Below are 16,237 nucleotides of genomic sequence, written 5' to 3'. Positions count from 1 at the left end.
TCGTTGATACAGCAGGAGTGGGAGCCGTTTATTGTAGGACAAGAGGGGTTATATACATTACACACAGCTTATCTTAATTAGCATAAACTCGATACAGACTCTGACATTTGCCAGGCGCCATCCTGACTTGTTTACAGACTCTGACAAGGTCTCACTGAGTTGCATAGCACCTCACTTTAGCTGAGGCTGGGTTTGAACTCATGATCCTCCTGCCTCAGCCTCCCAAGCCACTGGGATTACAGACATGCACCACCATGCCTGGCAACGGGCTTTCTTTCTTTCTATCTATCTATCTGTCTATTTATTTATTTATTTATATGCTTTATTTTTAAGGACAGTTTTAGGTTTACAGACATGTCTGATCAACTTGACAACCCGATTTTAACTCCTAACTTTTGTTTTTTTTCTCCTCTCTGCAGACGTCGCCTCATCTCCCAGAGATCATCGTTGGAGACCCTGGAAGATATTGAAGAGAATGCCCCTCTCCGGAGGTAATTTTTCTGTTTCATTTATGTATTTATAAATGGCTGGCAGTATAAGATTGATTTATTTTTAAAGTTCTTGATCTACAGAGTTAAAATTTTAAAATGACCATCTGACATGGAGCCCCAACCCTGAGGACACAGCACTAGGAAAACTAGAAAATCCCTATTGTGTATGCAAGTAGCTTAGTTAATCTGTGAATTTGGGTGCTTTTCCTCTTGTGGTCCCCACCCCTGCCCCCTGCCGCCCCCCCCCCTTTGTTTTCTTCTCTGTTCAGTGCTGGGGATTGAACCCAAGGGCTTGTGCATGCTCCATCTCTGAGTGAATCGCCAACCTTTTCGTTTTGAAAGCTGCTACTTTATAGAAGAGCCCGGTATTGTCCTGGGTATAATTACACAATCGTCATAGTCTTGAAACTTCATTCTTAGCAAGAAGGGACAACCAGAACTCCTTAGGAGGGCACTATGACATCACTCCCTGGCTGGTTGCTGGGGAAACCCAATTAGGACAGTTTGAAGAGCTCCCTTGGGTCTGAAAGCATTCCATTTTCCCCTTGAGATTAGGAAAGTGCTGGTGAGGCATCTTTTTTGGGTGACGGCGGTTGCTGAGCTCTGCGGTACCTGTGACTTACCCCTCCTCTACTCTTGCTTTCTCTGTTGACCGACCCCCATACAGAGGCCCAACCAGGCCCTCTCCATGGAGAAAATACTGACCTCTGCAGCCCTCATCTGGATGGGGGCAGTAGCGTGGGGTGAGGAAGGGGGGCTCAACCCTGCAGAAGAGGCTGAGGCAAGATGGAACTCTAGGGCTTCCTTCACAGGGACCACAAGGCAGCCAGTGAGCAGGAACCCCAGCCCCCTTGACCTCCCATGAACTTGCATCCATTCCTCCTTGAACCTGCATCTGTACTCCATGTGCCTTGGCTGCTGGTCAGGACTTGGAAGTCCCCGGACTTCCCCCCTGAGCCTGGGAGGTGCTGCTGTGGAGGGCAGTGTCTTACCCTAGAGACAGCTCCTTGTCCCACTCCCAGGCTGGAGGTGGTATCCACAGGTCCCAACCACGAGAGAAGTAGAGGGCAGGGTAAGCCCAGACTGGCCAAGGCTCTAATTGAAAGTGGCATGTGACTGTGAATCTGGTCACTGACATCATCCCAAAGAGGAAAAAAAGCCAAAGCCACAAAAGTCTCATCACCACTTTTGAAGTCTTTGAAAATAAAGTGCAGCCTAAAGCACGGGAGATTGAACAGCGTGGAGCCGCTGTGATGGAGAGTACGCAACTTGGTCACGAGCCTCCTGCAAGCCACCGTTGAATCATGGGAGGGGGCTGTTTCCCGAAGGAACTTTTCAGTGACCTGCATTAAAAGTCAAGGTGGGAAACTAGCTTTGGTCCAGATAATTGCTAAGCATGGAGGAGCAATGTCTTCAGGTGGCTGCAAGTGGCTTTGGCCTTAGAGCAGTGTGGTCACCTCTGACCAAGGCTCCTTCTCCCCCTGCTACAAATGGGGAAATCAGTGAAGAAAGCTAAAAAAGGGCCCTGGTGCTTTAAGAGGCTGCTAGAAGCTTCAGTTTTCAGAACTGTGTGGCAGCTGTGAGCAGGACACTCGGTGTACAGGCGCCTGAAAGTTCTTTCTCCCCAGGGTTCCATGACAGGGCCACTGTGCCTCTGAACACAGGTGACACTGAGTCTCCAGGAGCCTAGGAGGGGAACCTGGGTGCTGTGTTCATGGTCTATATCCTGGAACCCTCCTCTCAGAATCTGTCTAGACTGGCAAAGGAGCTGAGTAAAAAAGTGGCTTATCTACCTTAACTATGACTTCATTGAACTTTCACTTACAGAATGTAGTGATGAAAAATTCAAACCAGTTTTGTATAAGTGTAAACCATTTAAAACAATCAGAAATCAGCAGTTTTACAAGTCTTTATTTTCCCAAATGGACTTTTTTAATTAAAAAAATATTTCTCATACTTAACTTAGAAATGTACTTGCTCCTAGGAAATAAAAATTAACACAGTGTAGAAGAAGGGTCCTTTATTTCGGGATCTGGGGTGCTGAGAGATTGGCCTGACTATTGTAACTGGTTATGTGGCCTTGCAACCTCATTAGTGTCTCTGGGGCCTTGGTTTTCCCATCTGTAAAATGGGAGAGCTGAGTGGGCTGATCTCTGAGGGTCTTTCCAGTCTGTGATAGGAAAGGACCAGTAATGACATCAAAATGTTTTGGGAACTGTGGGGGTGGAAGGCTTTTTAGCCCCACTTGCTTTTAAGCTTAGCACATAAAACAAATGGCTCCAAGGCATCTATTAAAACTTTTGCATCATTAAGTGTATCCTATAATCAGTGCTAACAAGAAAGAGCTAATCTTTCATTAAATTAGTTTTTAATTTAATTCTATCCTACTTTAATTTTGCATCACTTAAAATGTATGGTTTTAAATGGATATTTACAGATTAATGCAGGCGGCTTTGAAATTAATTTGTTCTTTGCTTAACCTGCTGCAACCGGCGCACTCGGTATCCCTGTTTCCTTGGCAGTTGTTGCTAATGCCACAATTCTCTTAAAGCATCGCTTAGGTTCCCTGGTGGTTTAGTTGAGTGCTTTAAAAAGGCAAGACAACAAACAGCTTGCTGAATGAAGAGCTAGATTAGGAGGGTATATAGTTAGAAAGGGGAGCTGATATGGAAAAACAGGACTTTTATTGAGTTATCCTGTTGATAGGTGCTGGTGGCTTCTGCTGTTGAAGTTCTTACTGCCACTGCCGCCTTGCTGAGCTGGCATGGACAGCTACCTCTGGTGGCCTTATTGCTGACTTCCTGGAATTTGGTGCTCCTCTTCCTGGAGATGGGGAGCAGCTAGGATTTCCTCCTATGGGCTGGCACCAGTTCCTGCTTCCCGGAGGTGGGAGGAGGAAGGTGCTAGAGTTTGTTAAGGTGGCAGGATCAGTGAGCGGACTGCACTATTGATCTCTTGACCCCACCACCCTCAGACTAGCTGGCCCAGAACTCTGCTTTTGCGGGTAGAGTGAGGTAAAAGTAAGACACTTATGAGCCCTTGGCCCTATCTAGAAACCCCTGGAGCCATACCTTCCTTTAGGTTTTCAGAGATTTTCTTCTGTTCAGCAATCCCATATTTCTAGAACCTTCTGTGTCTGACACAGTGGAAACTTTAAGTGACTTGCACACTCAAATGGTCATGGGTCAGAACTCACGGTGGTGAGTTCATGGTGGAGGTTGGGAGGATGTGGTCTTTGCCAAAGCTTCTGGCTCCAAGGGAGTAGATGATGATCAGACGTGGGGCTGTCCTCCTCTGGATCCACAGCCCATGGAAGGCCCTTGGCCAAGAAATATCTGATAGTGTATATCCCTTTGCTTTGGTCACACTGACTTATTCAAAGGTATTTTTGCAAGTTAAATTACATTTTAAGGTGCTGTTTCTTAAGGAGGGAAAATAGCATTCTGCACTATGAGAAAGGTCTCCCAGAAGTACTAGCCCTTGTTAGAAGTGTAGGTCAGGGTGGGTGGAAGATGCGCCAGGCGTGACCTCCCTGGAGATATTCCTGGGAGACAGTAAAGATGGGGATTGCCCTACAGGCCTGTAATCCTACCAGTTCCCCAGCCTACTTCCTATACCTGCCCCTCACACGGTCACTTCCTGTTGGGTCTTGATCTTACTCCTTTGCCTGAAGCCTATTAGTAAGAACTGATTGAATTCAGATGAGGTCCCAGCCCAGATCTCTGCTTGGCCTTTGTGAAGCTGGGCACTGCTTTCCCAAACTTGCTTTCTGAAACAAGGTCACGGGCACCTGTGCCCCACAGCAGAAGCCAGCTCTTGGAGCCGATGGTCAAAAAGGATTTTTGGTGTGTGGTGTTGCGGGGGTGGGGGGGGGGTACCCAGAAAAGTCGTAGCTCCCTTTGTCAAGAAAAGACCAAATTCTCACTTATTGGGCTTTTTGCTTTGGTGGTGGTGATGATGATGTTAGTTTTGTAACTTAGAATTTCCCAGGTAACTTTGAACATATTGTATAGAAAAATAAGATCTATATGGCCTTTAGACTTGCAGTACAGTGAATGTCATATATTTCGGGGTGGGGGAGAAAATTTGAATCCAGGTCACTTTGATTCAGTAGATATTTATTTAAAATTTACCTTAAAGCAAAAAATAAATAAATAAAAGATAAAACACACTAGCTGGGTTGATTCTTCTTCACATTAAAAGCATGGTCAAGTTGGAGTTGAGGCAACCGTCCAGGCAAGTCAGGCCAAAATTGTGCTTTGGAAGCAAAATGATTCAGGATTGTTTTGAAACTGAATTTCCCATGTTATTGCTCTAGCCCCAGAGCCTTTAAATTTGTAACTTTCTCTTTCCTTTACCTGTGTTGATGCAGGAGGATTTTTTTTTAATGACAATAAAGAATAATGTCTTTGGAATCTGTGTAGACTATGGTATGATAACTGTAGACTGTAGTTTTCATTAGCCAGCTTTTGGAGACGCATATAAAATATTATCGGTATTATCAAGGAAGTTGTCTGTCATTGGGTTTTTTTTTTTTTTAAACTTCCTTGCTTCTAGCCGTATTGTCTTCATTATCCCAGCGACTCCTGCCTGCCTGGGGGTGACTCAAACCATTTGTCTGGTCTTTCCTTCCTGTCTTTGTGTGGAGATGTCTCAGCTGTCCAGCGGCAACTGACTCTGTTTTTGAAACCACTTTATTTTTCAGATGTAGAACTCTCTCAGGTTCGCCCAGACCAAAGAATTTTAAGAAGATTCATTTTATCAAGAACATGCGGCAACACGATACCAGGAATGGCAGGTACCACCTGAACCCAAAGCCGCCTTGCCTGGCGGGGGTGGGGTTGGAGGGGGAACCATTTTCATGGCCAGAGCTGAACAAGGCTAAGCCTACACTTTTAGGATGAAAGGGATCTCAGGGGACCCTGCCCCCTCCAGATGATCTCTACCCACTCCTTCCAGAATCACCAAAAGGAATCTTGGCGGGAGGCTTAGACCAGCAAAAATTCGATTTTTTTAGAGCAATACATAATATTTTTATAAAACACTTTGAACAGAAAAACAGGTTTTCTCTCCCTGCTTTGTTGGTTTTATTTTCATTTTTTTTTTTTTTTTTACCACCACTGTATGCGGTGGTCAATGCCAGATCTGCTCCTGTACTTGGCTCTAGCTCTTGGCTTTGGTTCTGGCTGACTCTGGCTTCAGCTCTCTTTAGGAAGACAGAACCAAGGCTCTGCCAACAGATTCTTCTTCAGGGCTGGTTCAGATTCCTGGGCCAGTTGACCTCTGACATAGGTGTTTCTCCAGCTCTTGGGTACTTCCTTTGAAAAGCATTATTAAATAAAAATTATTGTAATTGAAACTTATATGGCCTTGAGATTCAAAACTCTCCTGATGACAAATAGAATCGTCATTGCCAGCATGCTTATGATCGCATGGCTAAGTGCATTCATCCCAGCCCAGTGGTGGGAATCAGGCTCCTGGTTTCTGGATCCTCTGATGCTCTGTAACCCTCAGGGACAGCTCCTCCCTGCTGGCTAGAGTGGGTGAGTTAGAGATTCTGACCCAGACCAGAAGTGTCCTGCTGCAGATCATCATTTATTTTGAGGGGTAGTGGTGGTATAAGGGGGATTGAACCCAGGGGCACTCAACCACTGAGCCACATCCCCAGCCCTTTTTTTTTTTTTTCCACTTTATTTAGAGACAGGGTCTCACTGAGTTGCTTAGGGCCTTACTAAGTTGGTGAGGCTGGCCTTGAATTGTCGATCCTCCTGCGTCAGCCTCCTGAGTTGCTGGGTTTAGAGGTGTGTGCCACCACACCTGGCCCATTTTATTTGATCTGCTAATTTCTAGAAGACCATATGTGCCCTACTAATGTCCTCCAGTACTTACAAAAAATGAAAATTGCTAAACTGGCTTTCAGTGAGGCTCCTTCAATTCCAGAATTCCTATAATTTGGTTGTTGAAAAATACAGTTTACAACCTACTTAATAACACTAACGACTGTGGTTTTTACAGTTTATTTTCTTGGAGTTATTTATATCTAATTTTTAAGCCTCATCAAGATAGGGAACCTAATTTTAAAATAGTTGAAATGGTTTTTGAAATGGTTTTAGAACAACAAAATGAAGTTGCTATATGTTCATATGTTGAGTACAGAGCTTTTAGTTAAAATTTACTCAACTGTTATTTTTTCATTGGAATACTTAAACAAATTTCCTCTCACCCTTACACATACTGTCACTTACAATTATTGTACTCTATTCATTTAACCACGATCTCTTTTTCTTCGAGTATGTTTAGCATAACTGTCACTTATTTACATTTGTGTTTTTTCTCCCATCATCTCTTTCACCTTAGCATAAGCTTGGAAAGGATTTAATTCCTAAATAAAATCAATGACAAAGCCAACAAAATGGGCCAAATGAACAGTATTCTGCCTCTTGAGGCTGGCACAAAGTGCATTCATCTGGCTAAGTGCATTCATCTCAGATAATTCCCTGGCATGGTTAGATAGTGAGAGGATGTAGTTCATAAAAGATTTGGATTCACGGGATTTCCAAAGGACATTATTGGAGCCACCTCCCCATGTACCCTTGACCTACAAGCGGCATCTACAGGAGAGACCCCAGTGGCTGGAAGTTTAGCCGGGGGGATTGGAGGGGTTGTCAAGGGTCTCTTGGCCTACCCAGGACGCACGGACTGGAAGCGAGGGCAGGAACAAGAGCTGTGAGGACCACAGGCCTCTGTAGGCCGTACCTGCCCAGGTGAGAGCTGCCCTTCCAGTGCCAACAGAACGTGAAAGGGCCTCATGTTTTGGAGGGCCTTGCCTTCCTCCCTCAGATTTATTAGCAAGGATGGATTGTCCTCAGAACCTGGGAGGAAGCCAGGAAGAAAATAGGATTTCTGAGGTGACAGGAGGAAATTGTGGTTAGGAGCCGATGAATGAGAGGCTGTGACCCAGCTTTGGAGAAAGCGAAGCAGAGCACTGTGGGAGCAGAGGGGGGCTCCTGGTGGGGGGGGGGTGTGCTACTTGGAGGAGCTGCAGCCCCAGTGGTGGTGGGAGGAGGGGTCCTGGTGGTGCTCATGGTAGGGGTCTCTGGCCCCACCTCAGGAGTGGCAGGTGCACAGCTGCCCAGGTTCCTCCAACCCCAACATTCTCAGTCACTGCTCCAGTCCTCTCCTCTCCAGCGGTGAGCCACTTCCTGGTGACTTACATCTAGCACAACCCAGCCTAGCCTCCTAGCAGGGCAGACCCCGGGCCCAGTCACTCTTCCTCACTGAAGACCCTGGTGTTGAGGCTCCCTCCCTTGTCCCCAGATCCACTGACCGTGTGGTAGAGGCCCAGTCTTGAGGAAGACTTGGGTCCCTCCTCATAGCGAGGACCAGAGAGCAGCTCACAAAGTGAGCGACAGCTTTGTGGTGAGACTCTGACCTAAGCAAGAATTTGAAAAGCAGTTTTGAGATAGGAGAAGAGGATAGATAGATATCCTCAAACGGAGAACCAGATAGGATGAAAGACAATACTAGTAGCATGGAAAAAGCAAAAAAAAAAAAAAAAAAAAAAAAAAAAATTCCCAAGTAGACTGCATGGCCAATAATGTCCAAGCAGCTGTTGAGGAATAAACCTTGGGGCCTGGAGAGTGCCGAGGAAGCAAGCTGAGAGCGACTGGGAGTTGTGCTGCAGGCCACTGGCTAAGAAGGACCATTCCCTGACCCAGGTCTCAGGCCAGACACAGCCTCCACCATTACAGCCCAAGGGAGTGATGAGCCCATGACTGGCCCTGTAGGTGTTTTTTGTCATTAGCAGGTAGGGGAAGTCATGAGGCGGGGGCTGCTGCTCTTCTGGCTTAACACAGAAGACAGGATGGTGCTCTGGGACCCTGGGGGAGTCATGGTAGACTTATAGTTGGAAAGGAAAGCAGCATTCCCCTGGATTTTAGAGGCACAGATCTCCAAAAATGCAGACTAAGGAGTGAATTCTTGAGGCTAGGACCATGTTGCCAAAAGAGCCTATAATAGATATATGATAATGGGTGACATTGATTGATTGCTTACGGGGTGTCAGACTCAAAAGTATTTCATATACTTTTCATTAACTCAAGACTTGATATGTGTTTGCTGAATGCCTGAGTGGAGGTACCTTTTAAATAAATTTCAGTCTTCAGGAGTAGATCTTAAATATGTTTGGTTACATGGCAAGAGGGCTTTTAGGTTGCTAGTGAGCTGACCTGTAAGTAGGAGATTACGGGCCCAATGTAAACTGTCCTTAAAAGTAGAAGAGGGAGCTGGGTGCGTGGTGCACGCCTATAATCCCAGCTGAGACAGGAGGATCATGAGTTCAAAGCCAGCCTCAGCAACAACAAGGCGCTAAGCAACTCAGTGAGACCCTGTCTCTAAATAAAATACAAAAGAGAGCTGGGGATGTGGCTCAGTGGTTGAGTGCCTGAGTTCAATCCATGGTACCCCTCCCCCAAAAAATATAGAAGAGGGAAGCAAGATTATCAGTGTTGGGTAATGTGAAGTAAGACTTATCCAGCCTTGGCAGGCTTTGAAGATAGAGATGGGGCTGCAAGTCAAGGCAGTCTCTAGGTGGAAAAGGCAAGAAACCACTTCTCCCCAAAGCCTCCAGTGGATTCCAGCCATGAGACCCATGTCAGTTCTGATTTCCACAGTTATCATAAATTTCTGTGGTTTTAAGTCACTAAATTTGTGGTAATTTGTTACCACAAACATAGTAAACTAAAGCACTGATTTTCTCAGCCGAAAGAGCACACAGCTGGGAGGAGGAAGGTGGAATTCCAATGTAGGTATCTGATTGCTCGTGGAAGGGAAAGGTGAAATCCATACACTGTCACACAGCACGTCATGGTTGAGTGTGAGAGAAGTCTGGAATTCTGATTTTTAAAAATCATTACGACTTAGAAAAGAATGGTTTAAGCAAGCTTATAAGAATGAAATAAAGTGAGACTAAAGCCCCAAAGGAACTAAATACCATTGGAAAGAGAAGAAAACTGGAGCCCATGTACCTTGCTGGTCGCACCGTTCAGTGGTGTGGCTGCTACGGAAATCAGTTTGGTACTTCATTAAAAAAAACTCTAGAATTACCACATGAGCTAGCAATTCACTGCTAGGTATACACCCCAAAGAATTGAAACGAAGTATTCAAACAGGTATTTGTAGACCAGGGCAGCATTATTCATGGTAACCAGAAGGTAGAGACAAGAAGTGTCCATCAAAGGATAGATGGGAAAACAAAACAAAAACGTGGTGTGGGAGGTCATTGGGCCATGAAGAGGAATCAAATGCACGTGAACCTCAAAAATGCTGCTGAGCGAACAAGTGAAGCCAAACGCACAAGGTCAGATATTGTGCGACTCCATTTATATGAAATATCTAAAATAGGTAACCCCTTAGAGACAAAAAATAGACGGGAGCTTACTCGGGGCTGAGAGGCGGGGGAGTTATTGTTGAGTGGGCACAGTTTCTGTTTGAGGGTCACAGAGAAGTTTTGGAAGTAGACGGGATGTTTGCACACATGGTACATGTCCTTAGTGACACTGAATTATACTCTTACAAATTGTCCTATGGCATATTTTTTTGTTATGTATAAAATAAAACATAACTGATACCATGGTGCTTTTTTTTTAAGTTGTAGATGGACACAATACCTTTGTTTTATTTATTTATGTGGTGCTGAGGATCGAACCCAGTGCCTCACACATGCTAGGCAGGTGCTGTGCCACTCAGCTCCAGCTCCAGCGCTAGCCCCAGCACCATGGTGCTTTTAAAACCATATTCAGCAGAGGAAGGGACAGGATCTGAGCATTTTGGGGTTGATGGCAGCTGCTGGCCTACATTTAGCCTCTTCAGAGAGGAACTATAAAGAACTATAGTTCTTCAAGCAGAACTATAAAATGTAGACCCTAAACAAAGCAGTGTGCCAACACACAGTAGGCACTCACTAAATGAATGGAGAGGTCTGATTAGTAGGTTTCAGTCTTCAGATCCCAGGAATTGGAGAGAATTTAGAAATATTCCTTAAAATGCCATGAAGACTAAAAGCAATTCTGAGTCTAATGCCCAGGCAAATGCCGCCTTGTGTAGGAAAGAGGCTGCGGTAGTAGCGGAGGGTGAATTCTGATAATCGCCCTGGAGAAGCCTGGGGCCGACTGCAGGCAGATATTGGGAACAGATGGTTTCTGTGCTTTTTAGCAAAGAATGTGGAGGGTGCTTGCCGTCCGCATGAGTTCACCAAGGAAAAGTCATGTTAAATTAACTTCATCTTCATGGATGGAATAACTAGGTTAGTAAATGAGGGGGCTGCTGTAGACATTACAGTTTTTATTTCAGCAAAACATTAGGCTGCTCCTGGAGGCGAGCATAGCCCAGTGGATTGGACGGTGCAAGGAGCTTGGCGATTCTGAAGCAGCAGAAGCTGCTGCAGCTGGAGTTTGTTAGTGACCTTTGACCGTCATCTGCAGGGGGTGGGGGGCAGTGGGGGATTGGAGCAGAACAGCACGGTGTTCCCAGCAGCAGCATCTCCTCCCCACATAGACTGTGATTGGAGAGGAAGCTGGGAAGCCTCGCCCGCCCGCAGGCAGCACATGGAAGACCAGAAGCAGGGACAGGCAGAGAGAATGCACGCTACCGACGGGAACCAGGATGCAGTTGCTTCATCAGCTAGAAATGCGGAGCCCGGTTCGCCAAGATTAAGATGAGCACAAATGTCATTTAGTTAAACTATCAGTTACAGTACAGTACTTTTTCAGAAGTTCATATGAAAAAAAATCTTGGCATTTAGATACGCAGCGTGTTCCCACAAGGCAAACAATTTGATGTAAGGTACAGTGTAAGCTCATTTAGCATGTCATAGTACGCTAGTATCAGACACATGTATGGCTTTTGCATACTGTTTTTGTTGTTGTTGTTGTTGTTGTTTGGCATACAGTTAGGGTTGGTCCCATCTGTTGTGTTGGGATCAGCATGAGTGTCATGACTGAGGACATTGGGTTTATGTTCTGATGGTCCCCTTGCAGTAGACTTCTCGGAAGGAATCGTGCTTCTAGACGGAAGGTGAAATTTGGGGGTCCAGTCTTCTTTTTAATAGTCTTTAGTTCCTTCTGGACTTCAGTGTCTCTCACACTGAGTTATGAGTTTGCTTAAGCCATTCTTTTTTTAGTCCTTGGCCTTTAGCGAAAGGTTTTTAAAAAATCAGAATTTAACAGAGACTTTTTTTCACGTTCCACCATGCCATTCGTGCTGTTACAGCACATGGGTGTTTACCTCCCACCATCCCCTTTGCCTCGGGCTGCCTGGACTGGACTCCCCCCTCCCTTTTCTAGCTAGTGGTTTAACTACATGGGCTGCGGTGATGCCCGAGTATGGTCTGTTCAGAACGTGTTCCCGACACCCACTCTGATGGGGCTCTTGGGATAGGGTAGTGAATAAAGTGGACAGGGAAGGTCCTGCCTTGAGGACTTGGAGACTAGTTGGGAGACAGTTGATAAACAATTAAACATGTAGCAGGAGAGAGAGACTGCGCTATGGAGAAGGACTGGAGCCACTGAGGGCCAGGGGTGGGGGAGGCGTGCTGGGCAGGGAGAGCACCGAGGGGAGGAAGCCATCCCTGTGCTATCCCAACAGGAGGAGCCACAGGGTAGATGCAACAGTAGTTGAAGAGGCACTGAGGCCAGAACACAGAGGGGTGTTTGAGGAACTGTAAGAAAGCCAGTATGGTGGGGCAGAGTGAGAAAGGAAGAGAGAAGAGCCTCAAGAAGTTGGGGAACTTATGCTTATAGACAAGGTAGGAGCCATGGAGGGTGCCAAGCAGAAGAGAGGCATGACCTGGCCTGCCTTTGAATGTGACCACTCTGACCAATCAGGAGTTAAGGACAAGCATTACAGATCATGTGAGGTAACCTCTTTCTTATAGAAAAATCAAAGGGTGAGGGACTGGGGATGAAGTTCAGTGGTAGTAAAACTCCTGCCCAGCGTGTGTGAGGCCCTGAGGCAATACCCAGCACCAGCCAGGCGCGGCTTGAGAGGCTAAAACAGGAGAATTGCAAGTTCAAAGCCAGCCTCAGCAACTTAGCAAGGCCCTAAGCAACTCAGTGAGACCCTGTCTCTAAATAAAATACAAAAGAGGGCTGGGGATGTGGCTCAGTGGTTGAGTGCCCCTGAGTTCAATCTCTGGTACCAAAAAAAAAAAAAAAACAGCACCACCAAAAATAAATTGATTATTAAAGGGTGGTATGAATTCATTTTGATGTGAAGTTCAAAATAACTTGAGGCCTTTAAAAAACTGTTTACAAATGTACATCTGCTCCTTTGGTGAAGAAGAGAGGCAGCCAATGGCCCACACCACAGCATCCCTTCAACATCCTGGGTTGAGGGTGGTTGGCAGGGGGAGCTGCCAATCACCATAACTCCCATCTGCATCTTCACTGACTTAAAGCAAAAGTAAAGACAGAGCTCAGTCCTTGGGCCTAAGTTACACCCTGGAAAATGACAGGCATTTACAGAGCCTCGGTGAGCAAGGCCAGCTGTTGCTATGTGAAAGCCCACTGCTGGGCAGGTAGGACTGAATCCCCAGAGCGGCAAGCAGAGATTCTGAGCGTGAAGACTGAAGACAGCCAGTACTTTCATGACAGTGATGTCTAGTCACCCTCATCATCCTTTTAGGAAAGGAAGGACATTTCTTCTTCGTGCTTGCAAGTCTTGAGACTCATAAACATGTGTCTTTGAGAACAACAGATGAGAGTCTTCCAGGTCATCGGACTTTGGAACGTCTACATCGCACACAGTGACAGCTGCCACATGCCCCGGAAGTGCCCACGTCCTGGGGCTTCTTCCAGAAGCATTTCATTGTGAACAAGGAGAGAAATGCTCTCAACAGTAAGTGGACTGAGCTACTGAGCTGTGATATCCCTTGGGAGGAATTTTCAAAATGATTTAAAATTACAGTCACTAGTATGGCAATATGTAAAAACGTGGATGTGTAACCGATGTGATTCTGCAGTCTGTACACGGGGTAAAAATGGGAGTTCATAACCCACTTGAATCAAATGTATGAAATATGATATGTCAAGAGCTTTGTAATGTTTTGAACAACCAATAAAAAAAAATAAAAAATAAAAGGACATGGCATGGGAGTGGATTTAAAAAAAAATGAGCAAGCGTGTTTTCTCTTTTTAAGTGTGAACTCGATAGGAAAAAAAAAACTTTAAAAAAAAAAGACATGGAAGATTTCAGCACCTTTTTATCTTTTTGAAATAAGATGAAAAAAGAGCCGGAACTAGAATCGCATGGTAGCCTTTCTTTTTGGTAATGAAAACTTTGGGAGGAAAAAGGGGTTCATGAAGCCCTGAGTGCACTAAGACCTTGTTTGTGATCTCATCAATTCCGTCAGCCTGATTTAGTTTGAAAAATGAGTTGGAGAAAGTGGCATGTTTCAAAAAATAAATGTGGACAGACTGCCTTGGAGGAAGATGTGTATCATTGCTGCTTCTCCCTGGAACGAATCTAGTGTGTGACAGACAGTGTGTGTCCTCTGGGAGGACAGTCCCTGCTGAGCATGCATCTCAGTTCCCATCACAGCAACAGCAGCAGTCCAGCAGGGAAACTTCATCCCTATCATCTTTGCATTTGCCACCAATTTGCAGCAAAGGCTTGGATCTAAGGGAAAGTGAGTGGCCAGCCTGAAGGAGCCCTCCAGAACTTCTAGGCCATCACCAAGGATCCTGTCACCAAGGCTCCCAGCCCATGGGGTTTCGCTGCCCATCATGTCTCAGTCCGTCATGTTTCCTTCGCTTTACCTGCCTGTGCTGATGAGTAGTGGGAGGAAGGTTGGAGCTGCCACTTGGCACTAGAACGCAGGTGCCCAGGGAGACCCAGCCATGCCTGGGTGCTGGCTCAGCATCACACAGCCCAGGTTTCATTATTCATACCTCTTCAAAAAGTGTGGAGGTGCCAGGTGCGGTGGTGCACGCCTGGAATCCCAGTGGCTCTGGAGGCAGAGACAGGAGGATCGTGAATTCAGAATCAGCCTCAGCAAAAGTGAGGTGCTAAGCAACTTGGTGAGATCCTGTCTGGTAAGTAAAATACAAAATAGGGCTGGGGATGTGGCTCAGTGGTGGAGTGCTCCTGAGTTCAATCCCCAGTAAACCCCCTGCACACCTCCCCCCCACCAAAAAAAAAAAAAGCATGGAGATGGTGCTGTGATGTCAGCGTTTTCTGTGTCCTTAAGAGAAATGATCTTCAATCTCAAGTGCGCTAGGTGCCTCTGTGGGTGTGTGCACACGTGCGACCTTTGCTGTTGGAAAGTTCATGGACTTAAGCCCTTGCTGTTTACAGCCAGTGTGATTTACAGACAATAGGAAGAGTGACAGAAGGAAGTGTAGAGTTGGAAACCACTTCCACCTGGACAGAACCTTCTTGGCAGATCTGTTTTACTTCTCCCCTTAATGAAAAAGCCTGGAGCCGCGGCCAGCAGGGGCAGGCAGTGCTTGGAAGGAAAATGTAATTATTCTTAACAGACCAACCAGGGCCACATTGAGGACACGGTTACCAGTGCTGTCCTGTTAGAGCAGAGAGTTAGGGGGCTGTCTGGAGGATTTCCTAACTTCCGTGACACCAGGCTCAACCTGTTTTCTTCTTACCTCCCTATTGTGTCCCCCAAAATTCATACCTTAAATCCTAACCCCCAGTACTACAGAATGTGGGCTTCTTTGGAAATGGAGTCATTGCAGATGAATTGGTTAAGGTAAGGTCATGCTGGAGTAGAGTGGACTCCCCCACACCCCATCATTGTGACTGGTGTCTTTTAAAACACCGCACAGAGCCTTCTGCCTTATGAAGGTGAGGGTGATGCCGCCCAAGTCAAAGAACTATCCGCAGCCACAAAGGACCTATCCATCCAAGCAGGGCCCCGGTGACACTTCAGAGGCTTTTGACCCCCAGAACTGTGAGACAATACATTTTTGTTGTTTAAGCCACACTGGTGCTTTGTCATGGAGGCCCTAACAGATGGCACACTCCCTTGCCTCACTGTCTCTGTGATCCTGACCTGCTGCTTTCCTCACAGCTCTATCCCAGCCCTCTACCCTCTGCTCATGGCACTGCCATCCCTGTGAGAGCTCCTCTGTGCCGTGGCTTCCATCACCCACTGAAGCCGGGGACCCCCAGCCTGCTCCCAGATCTGCTGAGCTCCAGGATGACTCCAGGTCCGCTAACCGGTGCCTTACCAGTTCCTGCCACTCTTCCCCCCATGCCAGCCTTCAGCTGTGCTGAATTGCTACAGTAGTGCCTGGTTAAGGGCCACTGTTGGTAAACGCTAGAAGAAATGCCCACAAAGTCACGTACACATTTGTACATATTTAGCATTGTGCTTTAAGGCATATTTAGTGATTATTGGTTCAACAGTCTTTTCTTTGCCTGTGGGTCTAGGGAGAGTTTGTGGCATCAACTGTCCGCATGTCATCACCCCCACCCATTGCTGGGATGTCCAGACTGGATCCAAGAATCTTAAGTGCAAATCCTTTCGGATTTTGACCATTTTTTCCCCTAAAGTTTTGTAGTTACCTTACCTATACTTACTTCAACTGCATTTTTTTTCCCCCAGTGGCTGGCCTCGCTTGAATTTGTTGTTGTTGTTTCTGTTTTGCTGGGGATAGAACCCAGGGCCTTACATGTGCTAGGTAAATAAGTGCTCTGCCACTGAGCTAAATCCCCACCCTTATTTGGATTTT

General features: G+C 46.1%; 1 protein-coding gene across 2 annotated transcripts in view; it reads left to right on the top strand.

Moving 5' to 3' along the window:
• Cables1 (Cdk5 and Abl enzyme substrate 1) overlaps positions 1-16,237 on the top strand; it is a 114,389-nt gene that overhangs the window by 44,013 nt on the left and 54,139 nt on the right. For both annotated transcript variants that reach the window (XM_046433769.2, XM_046433761.2), the window contains exons 2-3: positions 420-491; positions 5,197-5,289. In XM_046433769.2, coding sequence (XP_046289725.1) covers positions 420-491; positions 5,197-5,289 — 165 coding nt within the window. The remainder of the gene's footprint in view (positions 1-419; positions 492-5,196; positions 5,290-16,237) is intronic.

The sequence above is a fragment of the Marmota monax genome, unplaced genomic scaffold (assembly GCF_021218885.2).
Source record: "Marmota monax isolate L192 unplaced genomic scaffold, Marmota_monax_Labrador192_F-V1.1 WCK01_AAM20220418_F8-fsc00126, whole genome shotgun sequence".
In the NCBI taxonomy this organism is placed as follows: domain Eukaryota; kingdom Metazoa; phylum Chordata; class Mammalia; order Rodentia; family Sciuridae; genus Marmota; species Marmota monax.
This window is presented reverse-complemented; position numbering and strand designations above follow the sequence as displayed.